The 27,935-nt window shown below is 40.8% G+C and overlaps 1 protein-coding gene across 2 annotated transcripts; it reads right to left on the bottom strand.

Annotated features, from left to right (window-relative positions):
• Positions 1-15: 15 nt before the first annotated feature.
• On the bottom strand, positions 16-27,735 carry Ip6k2 (inositol hexakisphosphate kinase 2). Of its 2 annotated transcripts, XM_076868325.1 has the most exons (6): positions 27,654-27,735; positions 9,056-9,388; positions 6,914-7,136; positions 5,634-5,809; positions 1,454-1,629; positions 16-792 (listed from the first exon to the last, which is right to left on the bottom strand). In XM_076868325.1, exons 2-6 carry the CDS (start codon positions 9,255-9,257, stop codon positions 292-294), a joined length of 1,278 nt encoding a protein of 425 aa, XP_076724440.1. In that variant the 5' UTR covers positions 9,258-9,388; positions 27,654-27,735; the 3' UTR covers positions 16-291. The 2 variants fall into 2 exon arrangements, with proteins under 2 accessions (XP_076724440.1, XP_076966516.1); XM_077110401.1 differs by lacking the exons at positions 9,056-9,388; positions 27,654-27,735 and adding an exon at positions 8,669-8,810 and having other exon boundaries at positions 6,914-8,233.
• Positions 27,736-27,935: the final 200 nt, after the last annotated feature.

The raw sequence follows: 27,935 nt of genomic DNA, 5'->3' as shown, positions 1-27,935 counted from the left end.
CAACAACATGATGGATACAATAAACAAAAAGATCTGTATTAGAACATTTACACTCAGGGAACAAAGAGGTATCTGCATCATCAAATGTGGAATGTTGAAGAAATAGTTAAAATAAATAAAGACTCCCGAGTGCAGCTGGAGCTGGCTCGGGTTGGGGCTCACAGAGGCCACTGCACATCAGCTCCAGGCTGCAGGGACCCCTACCTGGCCATACTGGCCTCCTCCCTGACGCAGCACAGCTGTGTCTGGGACACAGAGTCTCTCTCTCAAGTACTTGAGCAACCAGCAAGTTCACTCTCCACTCTCCTCACTTATCTCTGTGACAATGTCTATCAGGCTCTGGAGCCCAAAGATATAGCCAGCATCCTGGCCCTCATGCACCACACTGTCCTCGCCATAGAGCCTGCAAGTGGTGTGAGCAAAGTCGATCATGCGCACATCCACTGAGCTGGCACCAATGGGCTTGTAGGCATAGGCACCAGCAGACTCATCAGCTGACTCCTCTGACAGGTCCTCCAAGTCCTCCTCATCCGAGTCCAGAGCCACTTCAGGCCACTCTTTGCCATCATAGATAACCAACAGGGAGCTTGAGTAGAAGCGGTAGGATTCCTGTCGTTCCAACACTGCCTTGAGCTCAGCCAGCTTCTTGAGCACAGGGCCCAGGAGCTCTCGACGCAGGTACCGACCGTTGTGGAAGAACTGGAAAAGTGCTTCCTTGAAGCCCTGCACTGATAGTTTCCGCCCATGGTACTTGTTCATGAACATAAGCTGCCCAGTACCTGCCTGGTATACCTGTGGGGAGATCAGCAAGTCAGTGGATGAGGCTTGGACACTGGGGTGGGGGAAGGTGATGGTGATGTGACATCTGGGATCTGCTCCTATTTTTTCTTTTGTAGTACTGGGGATTGAACCCAGGACTCCATGCATACTAGGCAAGCACTATTCCACTATACATTCCTCGCTCTTTTTAATGTTTTGAGACAGGGTCTCACTAAGTTGAGCAGGCTGGCTCAAACTTGGAATTCTCCTGCCTCAGTCTCCTGAATAGCTGGGATCAACTGCACCAGGCTCTGGATCTGATTCTTTGTTAATAAGTACACCAAGTCACACATGAGCTGCTGTCTTCTCTGATCAGCATCAACCTGCAATGCAGCCATCTGACCTGGGTTAAGTTATTGTACATCTGGGTCAGTGGAGACAGGCTAATTTTCTTGTCTTTTTCTCTACTCCTGTCTATAGGTTCTGGACTCAGCCTATCAGGACAGTCTCAAGAGAAATTACCCAGACATAAAATACATGCTTTCTTTTCTTTCTTTCTTTTTAACCAGAAAGCATCAAATTCATATAGGGTCATTCTGAAATCTTTAGAACAAATAAAACTACACCACAGTGGGGAAGCAGCAGCTACTGGATTCCCTAGCTAGCCCTTGTCTTGCACCAGCACACTACTCACCTGCATGCCACACACACGCACACCAATGACTGCAGAGGTGCTCTGCTGACATTTTCGGATCTGGTTAGCTGCTTTCTCCTCTGAAGCATCATCACCATGCTGGCGTGTGCCCATCTTAAGGTCCAAGACACAAGGCACCTCGTAGCGGGAAGTCAGGTTCTCCAGTAATATAAATTCTAAGTGGTTAAGAACTATATCCCCAAGAGAAAGTGCTACACATGATACCTTGGCACAGGGAACTGTGTGAATGCAGTGACCCAGAGAAGCCTAACCCCACAGGGGGCTCCATTAATTGTGCTGTCTCCTATATAGAGCGCCCACAGCTAACTAAAGAGCTAAGAGGAACTTCTTGTTAGGGAACTGGCATGAGAGCAGCTAGTGTCTAGACTTGATACAGGCCTGAGGTGCTCCAGGCTTAGGAGACAAGATTTCCTGAATTCAGCTATGTGTAGGATCAGAGTACAATAGCATACTGTCCTCAATTATACATAGAATGAGCTCAATAAATCCTGCAGCCTTAGATATAAATTGTAAACATCAATACAAATTCATAAAAAATATTTGTCTTGAAAAAACTATTTCCCAAGCTGTGTGCGTGGAAAATGTCTAGAAATAATGACCAGAAATAATAAATACCCCTAGTATGGTCTATTTCCCATTAATAGAAACCAGTGGTCCTTAGAGTAGGAAATGGTAAACTACAGTCCACTGCACACTATTGTACAATCTATGAGCTACTAGTGGTTTTTACATTTTTAAGAGATCAAAATAAATATAATACTTTATGATCCATGAAAATTGAATGATATTCAATTAGAGTCACAATAAATATTTACTGGAACACAACTACACTAGTTCATTTAAATACATAGTAGCAGAGTTGTGACAAACTATATGACCCACGACACCTAAAAATTTACTTGGCCCTTTACTGAAAAGATTCACTGACCCCTGCCTTAGGGGAATGGTTTGAGTTCACATCTGGAGCAGGAAATATACATGGTCATTTCCTAGACTCTTTTTCATACTAGAAAGCAAGGTAACTATCATAGACTACCACCACTGTGTCAAACTTGGTAAAAGTAACAACTGCAATGGATTAAAACACAAATATATAAACCATACCTCAAGCATATAGTTGATGAGGAAAAATTGTGTTTTATAGGAAGTTTCCAGCTTGTGAATAACAAAATTAGAAAACTACCTAATGAAAAATTAGATCTAAGGCAAAGAGAAAGACTCTGCTTCCCAATGGACATGTACAATATAATTTCTTGGGGATTACTGCTCCCATTCCCAAGAACTGAAACCAAATCAGTTCTTTAGATCTTTAAATCAAGCCTTTAGATCCAATCATCACCTACTGAAGACATCATATATGAATACATGACCAATGTAACTACACATCACATACAACCACAAAAATGGGAAGTAGGGCTGGCATTTGTAGCTCAGTGGTTGAGAACTTTCCTCATGTACGTGAGGCACCGGGTTCTATCTTCAGCACCATGTAAGAATGAATGAATGAATAAATAAATAAATAAAGCTAAAAAAATGGGAAGTAATACTCCATGTATGTATGATAAAATACTGTCATGTATAACTAAAAAGAACAAAACAAATAAAAAATTAAAAAAAATTTTAAATTTTAAAAAACAGTGGAAGGGGCTGGGGTTGTGGCTTAGTGGTAGAGCACATGCCTTGCATCTTGTGAAGCACTGGTTACCATCATTAGCATCACATTAAAAATAAAAAATAAAAAAATTACAAAAAAAAAAAAAAAAAACAGTGGAAACAGAGGGGACACAGTAAACACGTAGGAATGCAATCAGTAAAACCCAGATCATAGAAAACTCTTTTTTAGATGCACTTTTTTTTTTTTTTTTTTTTGGTAATAGGGATTGAATGCAGGGGCACTTAACCACTTAGCCACATCCCCAGCCCTTTTTTATATTTTATTAGAGACAGGGTCTCACTGAATTGCTTTAGGCTTTGCTAAATTGCTGAGGCTGGCTTTGAACTTGTGATCCTCCTGCCTCAGTTGGGATTACAGATTGCCTCAGTTGTTGGGATTACAGATGTGCACCACCATAGCTGGTAAGACATCATTTCTTTCTTTCTTTGTTTTTTTAAGGGTGGAGTCCCCCCCCCCTTTTTTTTAAGAGAGAGTGAGAGAGGGAGAGAGAGAAAAAGAGAGAATTTTTTTAATATTTATTTTTTAGTTATCGGCGGACACAACATCATCTTTGTTTGTATGTGGTGCTGAGGATCGAACCCGGGCCGCATGCATGCCAGGCGAGCGTGCTACCGCTTGAGCCACATCCCCAGCCCCTCTTCTTTTTTTTTTTAAATATATTTTTTAGTTGTAGATGGACTCAATACATACATACATACATTTATTCATTCATTCATTCATTTATGGCGCCGAGGATTGAACCAGTGCCTCACACGTGCTAGGCAAGTGCTCTACCACTGAACCACAACCCCAACCTAAGACCCAGTTTCTTTGATATTAAAAAAAAAAAAGGCAGTAGGGCATGGTGGCACATGACTATAACTCCAGCCACTCCAAAGTTAAGAGGCCAACCTGGGCAATTAGTGAGACATGACCTCAAATCAAAAAAAAAAGCTAGTGAGGCTGAGGTTGTAGTTCAGTGGTAGAGCACTTGCCTAGCATGGAAGGCACTGAGCTTGACCCTTAGCACCACATAAAAATAAATAAAAGGTATTATATCCATCTACAAAAAGAAAAAGTCTAGACATACAGCTCGGGGTAGAGTGATCCTGTGTTGCACAGAAAGGAAGGAAGGAATTATTTAATTAATTTCTAAGAAAAAATGTGAGTGATATTTAAAAACTTAAACATTTCGATCCAATGCAACTTACGTGAATTCCTATTCTAACAAACAATAAAAACATACTCACTGAAGACAATTAGAAAAATGTGAACATGAATTAGGTAGTTTATAGTTAGGAATTACCAATTTTTAAGAAATGAAAATGCGGGAGTGCTGGGGTTGTGGCTCAGTGGTAGAAGTGCTTGCCTACCATGCACGAGGCACTGGGTTCGATCCTCAGCACCACATAAATGTAAAATAAAGATATTGTGTCCCCCTAAAACTTTTTTTTTTATTTTTTTTTATTGGTTATTCAAAACTACCTAAAACTTAAGAATGAAAAAAAAAAAAGAAATAAAAATGGTGTTCAACTGTTAAAATAGTCTCATCTTTTAGAGAAACATGCTAAGGTATACAGATGAAATTATATAGCTCAGATTTGCTTTGAAAAGAGTATAGGTGGAAAAAATCTTCTGTTTAAAAACCAGGGGCTGGGTCTGGGGCTCGGTGGTAGAGCATTTGCCCGGCATGTGTGAGGCACTGGGTTCAATCCTCAGCACCACATAAAAACAAATAGACAAAACAAAGGTATTGTGTTCATCTACAACTAAAAATATTAAAAAAAAAAAAAAAAAAGTTCAGTGGTAAAGAGAATTTGCCTAGCATGCATAAAGCCCTGGGTTTCATCCATCCCCCAGCACAATCAAAAAGTCCAGGTATGAAGGGTAGTGGGTAAATAGAGAAAGTCATGACACAAGACTGACATAAGTGGGTTAACTGACAAACCTGGGTGGAGAAATACTCTGTCAATGCATTATTTTAACATATTTTCCTTAATAAAAGTTTAAAAATAAATAAAACAACCTCAGTTCTGAAGATTTTCAACCCATAAGGTTTAAAAAAAAAAAAAAAAAAAAAAGGATCCTGGCATAGCTCATATGCCAGACTGGTGAACCAGAACTGAAAGGTTAGTTTTCTCTTAACTTAATCCCTTAAGTTAAAGACGATTTGGGAATCTTCTGCAGGAATTTCAAACAGGGATCAGCTCTGTGCCATCTTCCCTAGGCTATCTAAAGTACACCTGATGTAAGGTGGCCCCTTCATGAGATATCCCTCATTCCCAGAAACCCCTTATCCCCCATTCCCTACCACCTACACTCAGAGGCCAGTCCCTAGCCCTAAGAGAAGCAATACCTATCCATGAGCATCACAGAAGTATTCTGGCACAACCCCAATAGAGGAAATTCAATTAAGACTTAACAAACCCAACCACTCTCTTCAAGCCCTCCACATTTTCCCTCCCCGCCCCAACAAGGTAGGGATGTCCCATGAACAAAGGATACTGTACTGGTTCCGATGCTTTGCATTCTCCTTCATTCTCTGTAACTGTTGCTGGTGACATTTCATGCTCCAAGGATTATAGTGTTTGAGCTGGGAACTTATACTCCCCTTTTTTTCTACACTGTAGTATAAGACTTCAGATTTCTTTAGCCATTCAAATTCTTCTTCTAACTTATGGCTATGAAGATATAAGGTTCCAATAAGTCATAATGTCAAAAAATTCAGTGTCAAAGATGCATGAGGGAGCTTTCTGGAGTGATGAAAAGTTAGATATTTTGATATGGTGATGGTTACAAACTCATTAAATACTTTAAATGGGTACATTTTATCATTGTACCTTATTATCATGACATCTATTTTATCTCATGAAAGTTAATTAAGGGGCCATGCCATCACTATTTTCTACAACAAGGGAAACCTAAGAAGCAAGATCAGCCTCTGCCTCCCAACTTCCAAGTCAGGCAGCTTCTACTCCCCTATTCCAGGCAATACCCTCAAACCCACATGTGGTACACAGGTTCATCTGACTTCCCATCTGGAGACTGGGAAAATCTTAGGTGAAATCCCATATTTAGTAAATCTACTTGGCCACATTTTATATATTTTTTTTTAATATATTTTATATATATATATATATATATATATATATATATATTTTTTTTTTTTTTTTTTTGGTACCAGGGATTGAACTCAGGGGCACTCAACCACTGAGCCATATCCCCAGCCCTATTTTGTATTTTATTTAGAGACAGGGACTCACTGAGTTGCTTAGTGCCTCGCCAGTTTTGAGGCTGGCTTTGAACTCGTGATCCAGCCTTCTGAGCCCCTGGGATTACAGGCATGTGCCACCATGTCCAGCCATATTTGATATTTTAACAAGCTTTGCTAATGTATGGTACTTGAAAACTCTGCCCAAACAGATCCTTGAGTTTCACAAATGTCCCCCACAATTAGTAGGCAACCTGAAGTAAAGGGGTAGGTAACTCCTGTCACATCTACAGGACCCAGGCTATAGCCTGGCACAGAGCAGCAGTTGAAGGAATGTACACTAAATCTCTTTTTACAGCTACTGCTTCAGCTATTTACCAAAAATGGCATGACCTAACCCAGAAGTTAATTAAAGAGACGCTGGGCATGCCATGTGGGAACTAATCATTGAAAGACAAGGCACCTGTAAGCCCACCATGAATTTTCACCTCCAGGGAACTCAGTCAGCTATAACTAAGAACCCCAACACTGACCTTCCCACAGAGCCCAAGGATTCCCCTATTAGTGTACCTACCTCTTCATCTTTTCCTCTTTCCGGTGCTGGCGCACCCAGTCCTTGGGGGTCTTTTCCGTTTCTAGCATGTGATGTTTTTTGTTTGTCCACCTTAGAAGCTTACTTTTTGGTTCACAGTCTGAATTGTCTACAAAGTCCACAGTTCCGTGGTCCCCTTTTAATGGATACGCTATTAAACACAAGTTCCTGTCTTCATCTTCTTCAAAGCGCACAGACACCACACCTGGAAATGGGGTGAGGAGCAGAAGGAGCTTTAATTCCACAGAAAGATGCTTTCTAAATAACATGATTGTAACATTTGTTGTTTTTCTTACCCTGTTCCTTAGTCTCTATGTTGCCAGAGGCCCCAAACTCATCTGCAAACCTAACAAATATCAAAACAGCTAGAAAAAAATGACACCATACAAGACAAGCAATTAGGGAGCAAACATGGCCGAGAGTCTTCCTCTCTAATGCACTCAACAAGGCAAGAGCCAAAGAATTACAAGACACATTTTTCCATCATTGAAAATGTTTTATTAATTTTTGTGTAATTCTTCTAATACTAAGAGAGATGCAAAAACATTGCTCTTTATATCTTGTGGAAATTTTTAATGCCCTGAACAGAAACTCCGACTGCCTGGAAGCTTGCTTTAAGGCAGAACCTGAACGCAAGGAAACACAAGTTTGTCACAGGGTAAGAGGCATCTAAAAGTAAGGAAGACTAGGTAAGCAAAGCAAAATAAAGGGGCAAACAAAACAAACCACACAGCACAACAGACACCCTAGCAAAGGCTTACTGTAGCACCCCCACTTAGGTAGGTGCCTCAAGCCTTTTGTCCTTCTCAATTATGCTTTTTATTAGTCTTTGCAGTTTCTTGTCACAAAAATAAATAAATAAGTAAATAAACAAATACAAGGTAGATAGGGTTGGACCAGGAGGACAGACACATTGTGGCCTTGAAAGCAGCTCTCCACCCTTGAGTCTCTAGAACCTGCCATGTGTAATTTAGACAGTCTTTGAGGAGGGAGCTGTCAGTAGGAGCATTTCAGCAGGTGCCGATGAGTGCCTTACAACCGACTGGCTGAACACCTTTCCTCCCAGGCCTCTCTGCCCCAGGATCACTCAATCTGCTCAGTCCTTGCTGCCCGCCCGCTTGCTTGCTGCAGGGGAATGCGTGCTGAGAGAGATGACACTTCTGAGGTAGCCCCCAGCTCTAGGTGCAGAGGAGCCAAGGTGGGGATTTCAGGGGGCCACACTTCCCTGTGGCCATGGGGAAAAGGACCAGAGGAAAAAAAGGGGCAAGGGTGGCCAGCTAACAAGGGAACTCTGGCTTTGTCCTGGAAAAAACAAGAGAAGGACCAAGTGAGGGCCCACAACTCCCCCACCCCCACCCTAACACACATGCATTTTAGAGTACAGAGAGGTGCCCAGAACATTCTGTTTTTTTAAAAAATAATGTTTAAACAGTCCCAGAAGAACCTAAATTGTTCTGGTTTTTTATATATCCAGTAATACCCACTTAAAATTAATTTCTTTAATATGTTCTCCTTTGATTTACAAAAGTTCCCCCCCAGACCACACCATGCTGGTGTCTTCTTATGTGCCCCCCCAAAGAATCATTATAAAAGGAAGAAAAAGCTACAATATATGAATCAACCATTTGCCTTCATGTAGCAATTTTGGGGATTTCCATAATTGCAAAGGGCTTCAGCTAATCAGCACAGTCCTCCCACTCTTGCATTCCATCTGACTCAACCCTGCTCCCAGCCTACCTAATCACCAGGGCTTCTGGTTTCCTGGAGGACAAAAAGCAGGCGGCAAGAATTCTGGGTAAAATCCTCCCAAAGTCTTCCCCCACTGTCCCCACCATGGGGGACTATGGGTTACTGTGATCAAGAGACACCTGAACATAAAACACAACTAAACTTCCACCAAAAATAAACTCAAAACAAATCCACAAAACAAAGCACAATTGAGCAATCTTACCAGGGCTTGAAAACTGAGGGTGTGAGGTGCTGGGCTGAGGGCCAGGAGGAGGGAAAACACAAAGTGAGTGGGAGGGGTGAGGGTTCCCAGGATGGCAGCCAGCGCCTTCCATGGCCGTGATCCCTCACATCTCCTCACCAGCCTGGCGACCCCTCCAGCAGTTGGGGGCTCACCTTTGTACTGGGGAGTGAATCTGCGCATCTCAGCTGGGAGGGTCTCGTAGAACTGATGCTCCCTCGGGACGAGGGGCTTGCACAGGGTCGTCTCATTGAAGCGTAGAACACAAGAGTGCCCCCCAACCTGGTGGACAAAGGGCTCCAGCAGGACGCCCTTGGTGCGGGGCTCCACGTCCATGGCCCTGAAGGCTGGGCTCATCCTCCGGACGCAGACGGCAGGGAAAATGGGGAGGCAGCAGGGTCTACGGCCAGCTCGTCCTCCGTCGCTTGTCTTGTCTGATCCTCCTTCTGTTTGGTCTCCGCTCCTAGGTTTGTGTAGGCCAGAATGCTCTGCCGGAAGCAAGCACATTGATTTGTGGGAACCGCCTTAGGTTCCAATTCTCCAGCAGAAAGGTAAACAGTACAAGCTCACTTAGGGTTCCGCCCACGCTGCCCACCCCAGCCCCGCCTCTTCCCTCAGAAAGATAAAAACACCCTGAGCTGAGGGAGGAGAGGGAAGGAGAAGGACGTGGTGAATGAGAACACGCAGAAACTGTGCTCCAACAGGGACACTACAGCATTACAAAGTCACCGTAACAGACAAAACACAAAGCCATGAAAAGGTAAAGATCAAAGATCACAATTTCAAACATTATATTCAAATTAAATCTTACCATTGTCTAATATGATAGACAAACTTAAGGTGAAAGGTGCTCAAATCTATCCATTTAATGCGATTTCTACAGGGAAAACCAACTTATCCATCATCTCGGACTTATCCGCCCAAGGTATCCACACATACTGCCCCAGTCCAAGGCCAAAGACAAGCTCCATTAACCTTATTAGCAGTGGAGCTTGGGACCAGCTTTAATGATTAACGTCTGTATCTAAAAACAACCGATCAAGGCTGGTTAACTGCATTTAAAAAGATACACAGTGTTCTAGGTCAACCAACTATTTTTATCAGTTCTATCCTGATCACTAAAAGCTGGGGCATACCTTTAAGCCAAAGTTGTGTTCCTGGGGCAGTCAGGGCTCTTATCCACCATAAGTCTAGGACCTTAGTTCTGATTATGCATCCAGACGCCCCAACTGGATCTCAGCAAAGCACACCTTTTTATACACCCTATTAACTGATTCAAGGCATGTCAGGCTAGGTATATTTTCTGGCTATAATTTATAGACAATGTAGTTTCTACTAGCATTCCTTACAGGGCTTAAACCACTGTATGTATATGTACAGGGATCTTACTGGGAATTTGTGCAGTTCCCATGACTCCATTTGCGACAGTTAGAGTGAAGAAGGGTTTGCTGATATGCTCAGCAAACCTGTAAAAAGCTCATTACAGAACTTCTTACTTGGTCCTCTGGATACTTTTAATGAGGTAGACACTACTCTCCCTACTGCAGGCAATGACGCCAATTTGAGGAGGTTAGAAAACACACCCACAATCACAGTTCTCAAATGAAACTTAAAATCCTAGACTGGAGGATGCCTTAATTTTGCTGCATATATGGGACATTTAGTTTGTCCTATAAAAGTGCTTTCAGGTGATAATGGCCAGATTATATTCCACCATTATGTACATCTATAATGCATCAATAAAAAAAGTTTAAAAAAAAAAAAAGTGTTTTCACCAAAATTTATATCTTCTGTAATAGCCTCTTTTAAAGAATTTAAGTTGGTGATTTTTAAAAAAAATATTTATTTTTCAGTTGTAGTTGTCAATACCTTTATTTTTTTATGTGGTGCTGAGGATCGAACCCAGGGCCTCACATGTGGTAGGCAAGTGCTCTACCGATGAGCCACAACCGAAGCCCCGACTGGGTGACTATTGACCCAGCCGGATTCAAGGATTCAAAGCTTTATTATATGCAAACAACATAGACCTCAAAGACCCTGATTTCTCACCTGATGCTACCTTCTCATTATTACAGAAGCCCTCTCAGAAAGGCAGGTACTGAGAAGAGTTCCCAAACCACACAGGCAAAGTGACTATAAGGATGAATACAACTCTTAGTCATTTCAGACTCTCTCCAGAAGATAGAGCTGAGGTGCCTAGTTACACAAGCCCTTTTACTTAGCAACTTAGCAAGAAGCAGTCTCAAAATTTTTTTAAAAAAAGAACTGGAGCTGTAGTGCACACCTATAATTCCCAGTGGCTTGGGAGCGTAAGGCAAGAGGATCAAGAGTTCAAAGCCAGCTTCAGCAACTTAGTGAGGTCCTAAGCAACTTAACCAGACCCTGTCTCAAGGAAAATTGTCAAAATGACGATATTACCAAAAGTACTATACAGATTTAATGCAATTCCAATCAAAATACCAATGACATTCTTCACAGAAATAGAAAAAGCAACCATGAAATTCATTTGGAAAAATAAGAGACCCAGAATAGTCAAAGCAATCCTTAGCAAGAAGAGTAAAGTGGGAGACATCACAATACCAGACCTTAAACTATACTACAGAGCTATAGCAACAAAAATGTCATGGTATTGGCACCAAAATAACATGTAGACCAATGGTACAGAATAGAGGACACAGAGACAAATCCACATAAATACAGCTATTTCATGCTAGACAAAGATGCCAAAAACATAAATTGGAGAAAAAATAACTTCAACAAATGATCCTGGAAGAACTGGAAATCCTTATGCAGCAAAATGAAATTAAACCTCTCTATCTCACCCTGCACAAAACATAACTCAACATGGATCAAGGACCTAGGAATTAGACCAGACTCTTCACCTAATAGAAGAAAAAGCAGGCCCAAATCTTCTTCATGTTGGCTTAGGACCTGACTTCCTTTACAAGAAATAAAATCAACAATCAATAAATGGGATGGATTCAAATTAAAAAGCTTCTCTGCAGCAAAGGAAACAATCAATAACGTGAAGAGAGTGCCAACAGAATGGGAGCAAATCTATCACATGCACATCAGATAGAGCAACCCAATCAATAAATGGGCTAAGGAAATGAGCAAACACTTCACAGAAGAAGATATACAATGAATCAACAAATATATAAAAAAAATGTTCAATATCTCTAGCAATTAGAGAAATGCAAATCAAAACTAAGATTTCATCTCACTCTAGTCAGAATGGCAATTATCAAGAATTCAAGCAACAAGTACTGGCGAGGATGTGTGGGGAAAGGTACACTCATTTCATTGCTGATAGGACTGCAAAATGGTACAACCACTTTGGAAAGCAGTATGGAGATTCCTTAATAAACTTGGAATGGAACCATCATTTGACCCAGCTATCCCACTCCTCGGTCTATACCCAAAGGACTTAAAATTAGCATACTACAGTGATGCAGCCACCTCAATGTTTACAGCAGTTCAATAGCTAAATTGAGGAACCAATCCAGAAGACCTTCAATAGATGAATGGATAAACACACTGGTATATATACACAATGGAATATTAGCCTTAAAGAAGAATGAAATTAGTGGCTGGGGTTGTGGCTCAGCAGTAGAGCGCTTGCCTCACACATGCGACACCCTGGGTTCAATCCTTAGCATGACATTAAAAAAATAAATAAAGATATTGTGTTCAACTACAATTAAAAGAAGAAGAAGAATGAAATTACAGCATTTGTAGGTAAATGAATGGAGTTGGAGAATATCATGCAATCCCAAAAAACCAACGGTCAAATGTTTCCCCTGATAAGTGGATGCTGATCCATGGGAGGGTGGAGATGGGTGGGGGGGAGACAAGGGAAGAATGGAGGAACTTTAGACTGGGCAGAGGTGGGAAGATGGTGGAATGAATCAGACATTATTACCCTATGTATGGGTATGACAGCATGAATGGTGTGACTCTACATCATGTACAACCAGAGAAATGACAAGTTGTGCTCCGTTTGTATAAAAACAATAAAAGTGGGGGGCCCTCGGGATGTGGCTCATTGGTAAAGAGCCCCTGGTTTCAATCCCCAGTACTAATAAACAAACAAACAGGGCCGATTTTACTTCCCCAACATCAAATCTGCTCCAAATTATAGTTCTATACAGACTGGTACATACTAGGTTTTATTTTGAGACAAGGTCTTTCTAAATTACACAGGCTGGCCTCAAGCTTGCAATCCTCCTGCCTCAGTCTCCTGAATAGCTGGGCTGGGATTACAGGTACGTGCCACCACACCCAGCTGTCCTATTTTATTTAAAACCAAAAACCAAAAACCAAAAACCAAAAAGCTGCCATTGAAAGAGTAGGTTATGATGGCACATGCCTGTAATTCCAGCTGCTGTGGCACCTGAGGCAGGAGAATCACTATTCAAGCTCAACTTGCACAATTTAGTGAGATAGTCTCAAGATTAAAAAAAGGGTAACTCCAGTGTAGTAGAGCATTTGCCTCACATGTGCAAGGCCTCAGGTTCAATTCACAACCACAAAAATGAAAGACTACTAGTTACCACTTAAAACCCAAAGAGTAGAAACTTGTGCCTAGCCTCTCTCCTCTGTTTCGCAAACCAGAAAACTAGAACTTAGAAAGAGGGAGCCAGAGGCTTTGAGGTCTCTACGTAGTTAAGTGGCAGAGAATCTAATTCCACCCCACATCTCATTAGAGTTCGCTTAGGCAACAATGAGCCTTATTTTCTCTACCTCTCTACCCAAGATGATGATGATGATTCTTCTGGGAGCAGCAAATTGTGGATTGCCAGAGTTCAAGGCAGGTGGAGGGGTGGCAAGGTGCCACATCATGATGTGGCAGCTAATGAACACCCTGGGGACAGGAGAGGAGGGAGAGGTGGAAACCTTTGCTGGCCCTTTTGGCCTCCATTTGCACCTATGAACCACAGTCCACAGAGATACCATGACGGGCCAGTTTTTAAAAATTTTTCTTTTTTTTTTCTTTTTTTAAGTTGTAGTTGGACACAACACCTTTATTTTATTTATTTTTATGTGGTTGAGGATTGAACCTAGGGCCTCACACATGGAAGGTGAGCGCTCTACCTCTCAGCCACAACCCCAGCCCAAGTGTCAGGTTTTGTTTGATTTTTCAATGGAGGTGGTAATGGGTAAAATACATGACTGGAAAAAGAGAATTTTCTACTTAATTGTATTCATTTCTGGGATTCAGACCTGAATTAGAAGGGGTTGTTAGCATCATTGCTAGCATTACCCTGATAGCAAAAGATTTTTTCCTCTTTGAGGCCAAAAGGGCCAACCATGCCCTACTCTTTCTTTTTTTTTCTTTTTCTTTTTTTTTTTTTTAATTTTTTAATATTTATTTTTTTTAGTTATCGGCGGACACAACATCTTTGTTTGTACGTGGTGCTGAGAATCGAACCCGGGCCGCACGCATGCCAGGCGAGCGCGCTACCACTTGAGCCACATCCCCAGCCCCCCTACTCTTTCAATAGTAGTTTTTGGTTTTAAATGAAATAGGACAGCTGGGTATGGTGACACATACCTGTAACCCCAGCTATTCAAGAGATTGAGGCAGGAGGATTACAAGCTTGAGGCCAGCCTGTGTAACTTAGAAAGACCTTGTCTCAAAATAAAAATTTTTTAATCTTAAAAAAAAAAAAAAAGTTAACTTCAGCCCAACTTAGTAGAGCATTTGCCTCACATGGCAGCAGAAACAAGATGATGAAGAGAACATTATCATTTGGATAGCATCATGATCATCATGATAAGACACACACATTGTGCCATTATTGTAGCTCTAAGGCCTGTCACCATCAGAAGTCGACCTGTGGCAAATGTGGCTACCCTGCCAAGGGCAAGAGAAAGTATAACTGGAGCACCAAGGCAAAATAATACCACCAGGACTGGTCAAATAAGGCACCTAAATTTTGTAATAACACAGATTCAGGGAGGGATTCCATGAAGGAACTCCTAAACCCAAGAGGGCAGCATCCAGTTCATCTTGAGAGTTTCAACAATTAGCCACCCAATAAAAATTCTGGCTTTAAAAAATTAAAAAAAAAATAGGGGCTGGTGTTGTGGCTCAACAGTAGAGCGCTCACCTCACGTGCGAGACCCTGGGTTCGATTCTCAGCACCACATAAAAATAAATAAGTGAAATAAAGGTATTGTGTCCTACTACAACTAAAAACTAAAAATATAATAATAAATAAAATAGCCAGGTATGGTGGTACATGCCTGTAATCCCAGCAATTTAGGAGATTTGAGGCAGGAGGATCACAAGGTTTGAGGCCAGCCTCAGCAACTTAGCAAGATGCTATCTGAAAATTAAAAATAAAAATGGCTGGAGATGTGACTCAGTGGTTAAGCACTAGTGTTACATACATAAATAAAAACAGAATCTATAGGCAGAATTAATATCATTAAAATGGCCATATTACCAAAAGTACTCTATAGGTTTAATGCAATGCCAATCAAAGTCCCAACAGCATTCCTCGAAGAAATAGAAAAAGCAATCATGAAATTCTTCTGGAAAAATAAAAGACCCAGAATAGCTAAAGCAATTCTAAGCAGGAAGAGAGAAAAAGGTGGTATAGCGATACCAGATTTTAAACTATATTACAGAGCAATAGTAACAAAAACAGCATGGTACTGGTATCAAAACAGGCGGGTAGACCAATGGTACAGAATAGAGGACACAGAGACCAATCCACAAAATTACAACTACCTTATATTAGACAAAGCACGCAATGGAGAAAGGATAGCATCTTTAACAAATGGTGCCGGGAGAACTGGAAATCCATATGCAACAAAATGAAATTAAATCCCTTTCTCTCACCATGCACAAAAGTTAACTCAAAATGGATCAAGGAGCTAGGAATCAAACCAGAGACCCTGCGTCTAATAGAAGAAAAAGTTGGCTCTTATCTCCATCTCGTGGGATCGGGCTCCAAATTCCTTAATAGGACACCTATAGCACAAGAGTTAAAATCAAGAATCAACAAATGGGATGTATTCAAACTAAAAAGTTTTTTCTCAGCAAAAAAAATAAGTGAGGTAAATAGGGAGCCTACACCCCGGAAACAAATTTTTATCCCTCACACTTCAGATAGAGCTCTAATCTCCAGAGTATACAAAGAACTCAAAAAATTAAACAACAAGAAAACCAATAACCCAATCAACAAACAGGCCAAGGATCTGAACAGACACTTCTCAGAGGAAGATATACAATCAATCAACAAATACACGAAAAAATGCTCACCATCTCTAGCAATCAGAGAAATGCAAATTAAAACTACTCTAAGATACCATCTCACTCCAGTAAGAATGGCAGCCATTATGAAGTCAAACAATAACAAGTGCTGGCGAGGATGTGGGGAAAAAGGTACACTTGTACATTGCTGGTGGGACTGCAAATAGGTGAAGCCAATTTGGAAAGCTAGAAATGGAATCACCATTTGACCCAGCTATTCCCCTTCTCAGACTATACCCAAAAAACCTAAAAAGAGCATACTACAGGGACACAGCTATATCAATGTTCATAGCAGCACAATTCACAATAGCTAGACTGTGGAACCAACCTAGATGCTCTTCAATAGATGAATGGATTAAAAAAAAGTGGCATTTATACACAATGGAATATTACTCAGCACTAAAAAATATCAAAATCATGGCATCTGCAGGGAAACAGATGGCATTAGAGCAGATTATGCTAAGTGAAGTAAGCCAATCCCTAAAAAACAAATGCTGAATGTCTTCTTTGATATAAGGGGGGTGACTCAAAACAGAGTAGGGAGGAAGAGCATGAGAAGAAGATTACCACTGAACAGGGATGAGAGGTGGGAGGGAATGGGAGGGAGAAGGGGAATTGCATGGAAGATGGAAGGAGACACTCATTGTTATACAAAATTACATATAAGATGGTGTGAGGGGGAAGAAAAAAAAGAGAGATAAATAAATAAATAAATAACAGAAAATTCAGATACATTCCTGCAGTTTTTTAAAAAAATATTTTTAGTTGTTGATAGACACAAAATCTCTATTAGTTTTATGTGGTGCTGAGGAGCAAACCCAGTGCCTCACACATGCTAGGCAAGTGCTCTACCACTGAACTACAATCCCAGCCCTGCATTCCTGCAATTCTTGTTTCAATTATGTTCAATCTCTCAGTATGAACCTCAGTATGACCTCACTGTGCAAAATATGTTTCACATTTCAAGGCACACAGAAGTGGAGCTTCTATTCTCGGGTCTCTTATAGGTTTTATACCTGTGAAAAAATGAATGATCAATTTCCCAAGAATTATACACAAAATCAACTTCCTCCCTAGGGGCCTTAGGCCAAAAGAAAGAAGGGCTCCAAAGCACCTGTTCTTTTCTTTTACCTGTTTCTGTGTGTATGTGTGTATATGTTTGTGTATGTATGTGTTTTCTACATGCAGTTTGAGCAGTAGGATCTCTTTTTTTTTTTTTTGAGAGAGAGAGAGAGAGAATTTAATGGTTTTTAAACATCCAAAGACTAAGGTTCAGTTTCTCAGAAATCCTGGATTACTCATGCAATGTGTGGACCATGTACCTATCTATGGAGATTGGGAATAACTACAAAATACTGGTTTCAGATTTAGCATCTCTTTAGCTTTCCACATTGCCTCACAGGTGTCCATGAAACTATGAACAGATAAGGAACATTTGAGCATGATCCTAGGCTAGGTAATAGCTTTTCCCCAGTTGATCCCCAAGATTTACAAAAGACTATTAAAGGATCTGCTGGAAACAATGCCTTAATATTCTAAACTTTTTAAAATACGCAAATAAATCACAGCTATAACTCATGAAAGCCTCTGAGCCCTTTATAAAGCCTCTGAGTCCTTTAAATCACTCATCCAGAATCTAGTTAATGATGTTACCAATGGGATCCACTGAGGCCACTTACTCTGCCTCAAAAAAAGCTCCAGGGTCAACATTGAGTTATGGCAGAAAAATAACCTTCATCACTCAAACGTCCTCCCAAATGAGCTCTAGAATCACCAGTCAGCACATATGCACACACAACTGAAGATTGCATCAGAGTCAGTTACTGAAATACTCATATATATAGCTAGGGATTACAGATGTGTACTACCATCCTATGTATGTTTAGTTTTATAAGAAATTGTTAAACAAATTTCCAAAGTGCTATACCTTTTTGCATTCCTATCAGCTATAGGAAAAGGTGGGAAAATTACTTAAGCCTAGGAATTCGAGATCAGCCTAAGCAACACAGTAAGACCTCACCTCAGGGGTTGGGGATATAGCTCAGTTGGTAGAGTGCTTGCCTCACCCTGGGTTCAAGCCCAAGCAAAACAAACACACACACACACACACACACACACACACACAGTTAGTAAGACCTCACCTCACGGGAAAGGGAAAGGGAAAGGGAAAGTCAAGAGGAAAAAAAAAGTTAAACATACCAGGCATGGTGGCACATGCCTGTAATCCCAGCTACTCAGGAGGCTAAAACAGGAGTTAAGGTGTCTCACCAAACGATACCAAAGAGGGTTGGAGCTGTGGCTCAGAGGTAGAGCGTACCATGTGTGAGGCACTGGGTTCGTTCCCCAGCACCACATAAAAATAAAATAAAGATATTATGTCCACCTATAACTAAAAAAAATAAGTATTAAAAAAAAAAAGAATTTTAGGCAAAATAAAACCAGGAAGCAAAGAGGAAAGCTATCATTATTTGCTTGGGGAGCACTAGACTGACCCACCTGGATACACGGCAACAAACTACAATTAACCTGAGAAAATGCCACAAACCCCAAGTCCACTGTTCCATAAAATCAAGTCTTAGTAAAACACCATTTATACCTTTTACTCTCTAACATCCAGTAATAGAAGTGGAATGAAACAAAAAGAGTTACTTTTACTCAAACTACATTATGTACTATTAGGATCCAATAAAAGTATTCTTACTAATTTTTTGGTTTTTTTAACCCTCCCCCCATTAATCTGACTTATTTTTTAACTGATACATTGATTTTTAAAACAGTTTATTTAAGCAAAAGAACAAGATTCAAGATTGTATAACCTATATTGTCTGGATTATAAAGACAAAGACTGATGGAAAGTACCACTATACCACTGAAATTATACACTTAAAAATGGTTAATATGGTCAATTTAGTGTATATTTTATCACAGACAATAACTAGAATAAAGTACCAACCACTCACAGGGGCCATGGCTATCAGTCCCCTAAATTCTAAAGAGCCTATGTAAGAAACCAGGCATAGTGACACATTTCTATAATCCCAGTGACTCAGGAAACAGAAATGGGAGGACTACAAGTTTGAGGCCAACCTGGGCAACTCAGCAAGACCCTGTCTCAAAATAAAATAAAAAGGGTTGGGCTGGGGATGTAGCTCAGAGGTAGAGTACTTACCTAGTGCAAGGATCTGGGTTCAATACCCAGTACCAACAAAACTCACACACACACACACACACACACACACACACACACACAAACAAAGCAACTTTGAATGCCCTGAAGTCTCAAATGCCCTAAAGTGAAAGAAACCTAATGCAGGTTTCCCAAATAAGATGACAATATACAAAATGAAACAACATATAAACTTTTTAAGTTTGTGGCACTGGGGATAGAACCCAGGGCCTCATGCATGCTAGGCAAACACTCTTCCTATAAGCCACATCCCCAGCCCAGAAAGAAACTTTTCTGAGTTGTCAGTAATAGAAAGCAAATGGATCACCATCCTTGAGGGCTGACTATGTAACCCTTCTGTTCTCTCACAGAAAGCGGTACACTGCGGTCACAGAAAGTATCAAAATAATGCCCAAAAGTGTAAGGGAAAAGTACTGCAGTTGTAGAAAAATCTGCTTTTTAAAATGTGTAAATTTTTGTGATTTCTTTTTCAATCCAAATCCATAAACAACACTTTCAATCTGAACATCCATTTCTTATCTAATTGTCTTCATATTGTAACCTCTTTTGTTTAAAGATGGTATTTGTGCCAGCTGCAGTGGCACATTCCTATAATCCTAGCGGCTCAAGAGGCTGAGGCAGGAGGATCGTATCATGCCAGACAGCAAAAAGCAAGGTGCTAATAAGCAACACAGTGAGACCCTACCTCTAAATAAAATACAAAAAAAGGCTGGGATGTGGCTCAGTGGTTGAGTGCTCCTGAGTTCACTCCCTAGCACAAAAATAAATAAATAAAGGTGAAATTTGTGATTATGTATTATTTACTTATATGTACATTATATATCAACTTCCAGTGTCACAAAACCTGTCCTATAGTAGGTGATAAGATCATCATTCCCTCCTTTTCAGTTTTCTGAATGTTTCTAACTCCTTGAAATATTCTTAAACTCTGAACATATATTGGTTTTGCAATGGGAAGAGAAAACAGGGCAGGGGAGGAGGATTCATGGGACAGAAACAAGAAAACAGGGCTGGGGTTGTAGCTCAGTGGTAGCGTTCTCACCTAGCATGCGTGAGGCACTGGGTTCTATCCTCAGCACCACATAAAAATAAAGACAAAAAAAAGTTCATCAACAACCAAAAAGAAATTTAAAAAAGAAAACAGATGCCAAGTTTTTGAAGCTTTTAAATTCATCTACAAGCAAGCACTAATGCAGTCACTGTATGCTAAGAGTTTTACTCCATGATGAGAGATGGATCACACAGAAACAAATGAAGATAACTACCCAATAAGGAATGTCCCTAAGGCATATATACAAGGCACACAAAGGTCAGAGGAAGTAGTGACCAAACTCCTCAATCTTCAACAACAATGAGATATGACTGTGCCAGAAATGAGAGCTCCTGTTTATTAAGCACTTACTGTTTAAATAGCTCCTCCATTCTCACAAATCCCTGGAGTAGATCCTATGATACTGTCCTTAAGTGATTACACTGAAGCACCATATCACCTAGATCTTGCTGCAGGAAAACAACGGGTGCCTGAGATTAAAGAATTACTGCTAAGTATGTTGGAATCACAGGTCTAATCTTTTGTTTTTTAAATTGTAGATGGACACAATACCTTTATTTAATTAATTTATTTTTATATGGTGCTGAGGATCAAACCCAGTGGCTAACATGTGTTAGGCAAGCGCTCTACCACTGAACCACAACCCCAGCCCCACAGAGCTAATCTCTACTTATTTATTTATTTGTTTTTGTTATCGGTGATTGAACCCAGGTGCTGAACCACTGATTCCACATCCCCGGTCCTTTTTTGAATTTTACTTAGAGACAGGGTCTCACTGAGTTGCTTAGGGCCTCACTATGTCTGCCTTTGAACTCCTAATCCTCCTGCCTGAGTCTCCTGAGCTGCTAGGATTACAAGCATATGCCACCACGCCCAGCTCATAGGTCTAATCTTAAAGGAGCTGCAGCTCATCTGGCTGTGAGGATCCCCCATGCCACACAGTCAATGAACCTACCAAAGCAGCAGGACCAGAGAAACGAGGCACAAAAGCCTTATATAAACTCAACTCCTGGGTTCCAACACTAGATGTTTATTTTTTACCTTCAACAGCATTTTATTCTAGTTTTAATTAAAAAGAAAGAGGGCTGGGGATGTGGCTCAAGCGGTAGCGCACTAGCCTGGCATGCGTGCGGCCCGGGTTCAATCCTCAGCACCACATACAAAGATGTTGTGTCCGCCGAAAACTGAAAAATAAATATTAAAAATTTAAGAAAGAAAGAAAGAATCCACAAGTTGTATAATTGGAACTATTTCATTAAAGTCATATAGCCATGCAGACCCTTTCCCCAAAGGCAAAGGGAAAAGTAAAACAGCAAATTCAGTTCCAAAAATCCGTACAAACTTTTCTGTAAGGGGCATAGCAGCCTCTCAGCTGCTTCTCCTCTTTCCAAGTACCAGCACAAATACATTACCCCATCTTTGCATTATCAGACTTAGATTTATGGAATGACAGACGATGAAAGACCTCAAGATCAAGTGGGATAGGTAGAAGGTGCTTTTGGCCTACCAAAGAATATGTTTATCAGAATTGCCTGCTAGAGTTAACAGAATTTTAACCATTGAAAAACTTTATTTATCAGCTAAAAATCAATTTAACTTCAAAATTATTTTTTTTTAAATCAGCACTATGAGAAAATATGTCTGCTATTTTAAGCCCCCCTCAAATTATTTTTTTTTTAAAGAAAGAGTGAGAGAGAGAGAATTTTTTAATATTTATTTTTTAGTACTTGGCGGACACAACATCTTTGTTTGTACGTGGTGCTGAGGATCGAACCCGGGCCACACGAATGCCAGGCGGGCGCGCTACCACTTGAGCCACATCCCCAGCCCCCCCCTCAAATTATTTTAACAAACAAACCCCAAAAAAATCTTCTAAAACTGTAGCATCACTCCAAGTAAATCTAAACTATTTATTCTGAGGTGTCATATGTGCCCTTTATCAAAATATCAAATTTTCTTGTAAATAGCTAAATGTATTCAATATAACATCAAGAATTTTCAGTCTTCCTTAAAAAGTCAATTATCCCTTTTTTAAAGAAAGAGAGAGAGAGAATTTTTAATACTTATTTTTCAGTGGACACAACATCTTTATTTTATTTTTATGTGGTGCTGAGAATCGAACCCAGCGCCCTGCTCATGCCAGGCGAGCGTGTTACCGCTTGAGCCACATCCCCAGCCCTCAATTATCCTTTTAGGGCAATTCTCTATCTCCAGTACCCCACCTGGTAAGAAAGTACATAACAGGAACTCATAAGTGACCCTCCTAGATTGGTCAAAATTGCTGTAACATACTATACATATTAGAAGCACATGTAAAAATGGAAATATTGGGAAGAAAATTTTATATGAAAAACTATGATGTAGAAATTTCTCAAACTAGCCAGGTATAGTGGTGCAACCTGTAATCCCAGTGACTTGGGAAGCTGAAGCAGGAGGATCACAAGTTCAAAGCCAGCCCCAGCAACTCGGTAAGACCCTGTCTCAAAATTTAAAAAGGGGGGAGGGGCCTGCAGGTTCAATTCAATGGTAGAGTGCCCCTGGATTAAATGGCTAGTATCAAAATAAACAAAAACTCTCAAGCTTCTTTCTTAGTTTCATATCACATGTTTAAGGCAACCTAGCATGTTCATGAATTTAATATCTCGTTATTTGAAGATGTCAAAAGTGATGGCACACACCCATTATCCAACTACTCGGGGAGAAGGATCACAAATTTGAGGCCAGCATGGGCAACTTAGCAAGATCCTGTCGCAAAATAAAAAGGGCTATGAATGTAGCTCAGTGGTGGGTTTAATCCCCAGTATGCCCCCTATACAAACACACACACACTAGAAGAACCAGTCCTAAGCCTGAGAATGTTCTGGAGGAAAGGGATAACAGGAGCATCTCTTCCAGAGCTATAACACCCAAGAGGCCAAAACAACTAAGATCAAGCTGACATCTCTTCACTATTCCCAGTCTTGAGATAGCTTGCTTCTTTCCTTCATTTATTTATTTTGGTACTGAGGAATGAACTCAGGGGCAAACAACCACTGAGCCACATTCTCAGCCCTATTTTGTATTTTATTTAGAGACAGGGTCTCACTGAGTTGCTTAGTGCCTCGCTTTTGCTAAACTGGCTTTGAATCTGCAACCCTCCTGCCTCAGCCTCCAAGCCTCTGGGATTACAGGCGTATGCCACCAAGACCAGCTCCCTGGGCTTCCTTCTCTTATAGTCTCTTTATTCAATTGGGGGGCTATCTTCCCTCACTCAGGTTCTGGGCCCCCCAAGGTACAAGAACTGTTGTGTCTCAGACATTTGTCCCACCTGGCATGACCTCTTTAAGGTCACCTCCTCTATTTCATGGCAGGGCACAGGGTCCCTGCCTTTTCCATGTACTCATGGGGCCTACTGCCCTGCAACAGGGAAATCAAGGAAGCAAGGAGGGCAATGAAACAGAGTTTACTACTTATCCACTGTGCTTAAACTTTCTGGGGTAGGGAATTAAACCCTCAGAGAATCTAAAACATCTATGGGTCTTTCTCTTGAAATAACTGAGAAGATACTGAATTAAGCTGCAGACACTTAAGGAATGGTCAAGCCCTCAAGAAAAAATGTTCAGCAGATAGCTGGAAGCAGTGGAACTGGAGCTGAAGTGAATCTAAACAGAAATCATATTTGGGCCAGGCACGTGGCTCATGCCTATAACCCCAGCAACTGAAACAGGATCAAAAGTTCAAAGCCAGGCTCAGCAACTTAGCAAGCCCTATCTCAAAAAAGGCTGGCAGGGGTGGGAGGTGGGGGGTGGAGTACAGAGAAGGGATGTAGCTGAGTGGTTAAGCACCCCTGGGTTCAATCCTAGTATGAAAGAAACAAAGAAAAGGAATGAAAAAAGGAGCAAAGAAAAAAATATATATTGGAGAATTACCTACAAAGGGTCAAGGCTTCTCTAACTATAAGCCTCCTATGAGCAAAGGGCACAACACAAGAGGCAGGACATCAATACCCTCCTAGAGGCCAAGAATCAGAACCTCCTCTCAATTCCACACAGAGCATGTAGCATTCAGAATATCTGGACGGCATAATATGGAGGAGGAGGATTTCTTCCTTTATGGTCCTTCAGGTCCCCAGTACTCATCACAGTTCAGCTTGGGGCTTTTTTTTTTTTTTTTTTTTTTTTTTTTCAGCTTGGGGCTTTTTTTTTTTTTGAGATAGTGCCTCACTGTGTTTACCAGGCTGAGTTCAAACTCATAATGCCCCTGTCTCAGCATCTCCAGCATCTCCTGGTAAACCTGTATACCAGGTTTAAAGGTATACACCACCATCAGCATGGGGCTCATTTCCAAATGAGACCTGGCAGTTTCTTCTCAACTTCTTCGCCAAAATAATACACAAGAATAAATTCTTCAAACCAGGCACCAGAGCCAAAAGGTATTAAGCACAGGGAGTGATCAGCAAAACCAGCATATGGGAAATTCCACCACACAGTTGCTTAACAGATAAAAATTACAAAAAAAAAAAAAAAAAAAAAAAGACCAAGCACAAATAAATTTAAAAGACAAAAGAGCCATTTCCATCAAATGCCATGTACAAAACCTGAAAAAAAAAATTAAGGAATTAACACTTTTTAGAAAGAGTAATGTTATTATAGATTCCATGGCTCTTTGTCTTTTGGAGATACACACAGAAATAGAATATTATGGATAAATAACTTTTTTTTTTTTTGGTACTGGGAACAAATTCAGGAATGCTTTACCACCTTTTTTTTTTGTGACAAGGTTCCACTAACTTACTGAGGCTGGCCTGGAACTTGCAATTTGGCCTCAGCTTCCCAAGTCAGGATTACAGGTATGTACATAGTGATAAAATAACATTTCTGAGGGCAGGGATTATAGCTCAGTGGCACAGCACTTGCACAAGACCCTGGGCACAGCAAAATAGAAAAAGAAAAACATTTCTGGGAAAAATAGGATTAGACATTTTAGTGAAGGCTAGGGATATAGCTCAGCGGTAGAGCACTTGCCTAGCATGGGCAAAGCCAATAGGTTCAATCCCCAGTACCACCACTAGGAAAAAAAAAAAGGCATTGAGGGAGGTCAGTGCAGAGAACAGAAGAAACAAGATTGGCTAGAAATTGGTTAACAGCTGAAACTGGTGATAAGTGACAGATTCAAAGCAAATATGCATCATCTTTGCAGATTGTCCTGCAAACTCTTGAGTGAACCTACATTCAATTTTTTGGGAAAAGGACATTTTAATGCCATCAAAATATATCACAAAATAGTACTCCTATTACACTGCACACAAAGAAGCAAAAACACAATTTATTTAAAAAACAAAAACATGCTTTAAAATATAACCACATAAAAAGTAATCATCTGCTTACTTTCTTTTTTTTTTTAACCTTTATTTATTTTTATTTGGTGCTGATTGAACCCAGGGCCCTGAGCGTACTAGGCAAGAGTGCTCTACCACTGAGCCACAACCTCAGCCCCTGCATCTACTTACTTTCTACAGTCCAAAAATGGGTTCAATTTGTTTAAGATGATCATCTCATTAAGTAAAATAACTTTACTTAAAGAAAAAAAATCTTCTCCAAAGCATCATCTTTATGAGCCAAACAATGGAAAATTTTCACCTCAGCAATCTGGCCTCAGGGAGGCTCATGCTCATCCCTGTTGCCTAGATACAAGTGACATCTCAGGAGCTTACACACTGCTCTGGCATCCTTTTGCAAGGGAGAATAGCTAAGTTTCATCAGTCAGCGATTGCTCTTTCCTGATACATTCCATTGCTCAGAAAGTCTTAGGGCTGATATATAGTGATCCATTCTGTCACCTACAAAGCTTCCAAGCAAAAAAGAAGCCTATCACATCTGCTAAACTGGTTTCTACAAGGAAATCAACTCTAATCCCAGTTCTTATCCACATAATTTCTAATAATGCCTGTGAGTTCTACTTTAAAATCACAATGCAGGAAAACCAATCTAAACAACAGTTCAACAGACTTTTTCTTCAAAGAAAAAAATTACTAGGCAATTAATGTCAAATATGATTAAGTATTAATTTGCCATTTCAAATTCTAAGTGGCTAAAGTTAAAACACCACCCTGAAATTTATCTTTTAAATACTTAATGCCAAGTTACAGGATGAAATATACAAACCCCACAGCAATAAACTACACAAATAAGCATCTTAAGTTTCCCGCTAGGTGTTATCCTGCTAAAAATGCAAATACAGCAAACATTTTAAATACTAGAACTCAACAAAATTACTGTAATTATGGTCCTTTATTAGGAAAAAAAAAAACTAATAAGCTCCAATGTTTTTGTTACTCTTCTAAAGTTTCAGTAATTTTTCTTAAATTATTCTTCCATATGATTTTAGTTTATTCTTGTTATGTGTGCAATTTTGCTAACGTTTAATTCCAAGCAGTGACTAGCTATTGCTACTTAAAGAGCACTAAATTTTACTGGCTTCTACATTTTGTTTTCACTCGTTTTTTTCCTGCTAGTCGGGCTTTCTAGATACTGAGAGCCAATAAAATCCTACAATAAAGCCATTAGAATGCAAGACAAAAGCCATCTAATCAAATTTGAAGGAAATTAAAGTTCCACTCAATGGTAGAAACATCAGAATAAAATAGGAGTCTTCTGATACACTGCAAGACAGTTTTAAAAATGTTGGGTGCGCTGATTCCCCCAACAAATACGACCCAACTGGCAATCAACACCCAAAATGGCTGCACATTTGCCAGCCTCAGGTAACAGTATCTGAGGCGCTGGGCTGACCCCTACACTCAAAGATGGAAGACCACATTCTCAAAAACCTGGGATATCATGATCGCCAAAGACCTGGGTAGATATTTCAACATTACGGAAAGTTCTCGTCCACCTAAAAACCTCGGAAGATCTCCTCAAAGGCGGGGGAAAAATACTACCCACCCCTCAAATTTCCAGGAGACCTCTCTCCAATGATCGGCGAAGATCCTGCCCACCCCCCAAATCCAGAGGGGAGCTTCTCTTCCCAGTGACCCAAAACTACGATGCTTCTCGCAAATGGCCAGGGAAAATATGGCTCCACGAAGACCCGGGGAGACCTCCTGCACAATGACAGCGAGAGACTACCTCCCAAATAATGTGGGGAGACCCCCAACGACCAGAGACCCTGTTCCCTAACAGCCAGAAAACAAAACAAAACAAAACAAAACAAAAACCTTCCCCCAAAGCTCCCGGGGCGGCAAGACCACAGGCACCGCGAGGCGGGCGTTACCTGCGGCCACAGACCGGTCCCGCGGCGCCTCAGTCCTATTGTTTCTCTTCCACCAAAATGGCGGCGACTGCTCAGAGCCCCGCCCCCCGCACCTCGCTCCCGGTGCCCCTAGCTATTGGCTTGTACCGGAAGCCGCGCACGCGGACTGGGCAGCCTGAAAGGCGCTGTTGCTAGGGCGCCGGGATTAGTTGCTGCAGCTTCCGGAAGGGGTGGGGAAGGGGAGGAGCCAAGTAGGGGAGGAGCTTTTCCCTCAGGCAGGGCAGGTGAACAGGGGGTCAGAGA

This window comes from Callospermophilus lateralis, chromosome 10 (genome assembly GCF_048772815.1).
Source record: "Callospermophilus lateralis isolate mCalLat2 chromosome 10, mCalLat2.hap1, whole genome shotgun sequence".
Taxonomy (NCBI): domain Eukaryota; kingdom Metazoa; phylum Chordata; class Mammalia; order Rodentia; family Sciuridae; genus Callospermophilus; species Callospermophilus lateralis.
The sequence above is the reverse complement of the archived record's forward strand: the minus strand, read 5'-3'. Positions and strand labels throughout refer to the sequence as shown.

Coding starts and splice junctions, on each gene's coding strand:
- Ip6k2 (XM_076868325.1), bottom strand. CDS start 9,257: ATGAGCCCAGCCTTCAGGGCCATGGACGTGGAGCCCCGCACCAAGGGC. Junction 7,137..9,055: donor ATTCACTCCCCAGTACAAAG/GTGAGCCCCCAA, acceptor CCCCATTTCCAG/GTGTGGTGTCTGTGCGCTTT. Junction 1,630..5,633: donor AAAGCATCGGAACCAGTACA/GTATCCTTTGTT, acceptor TTAACCACTTAG/AATTTATATTACTGGAGAAC.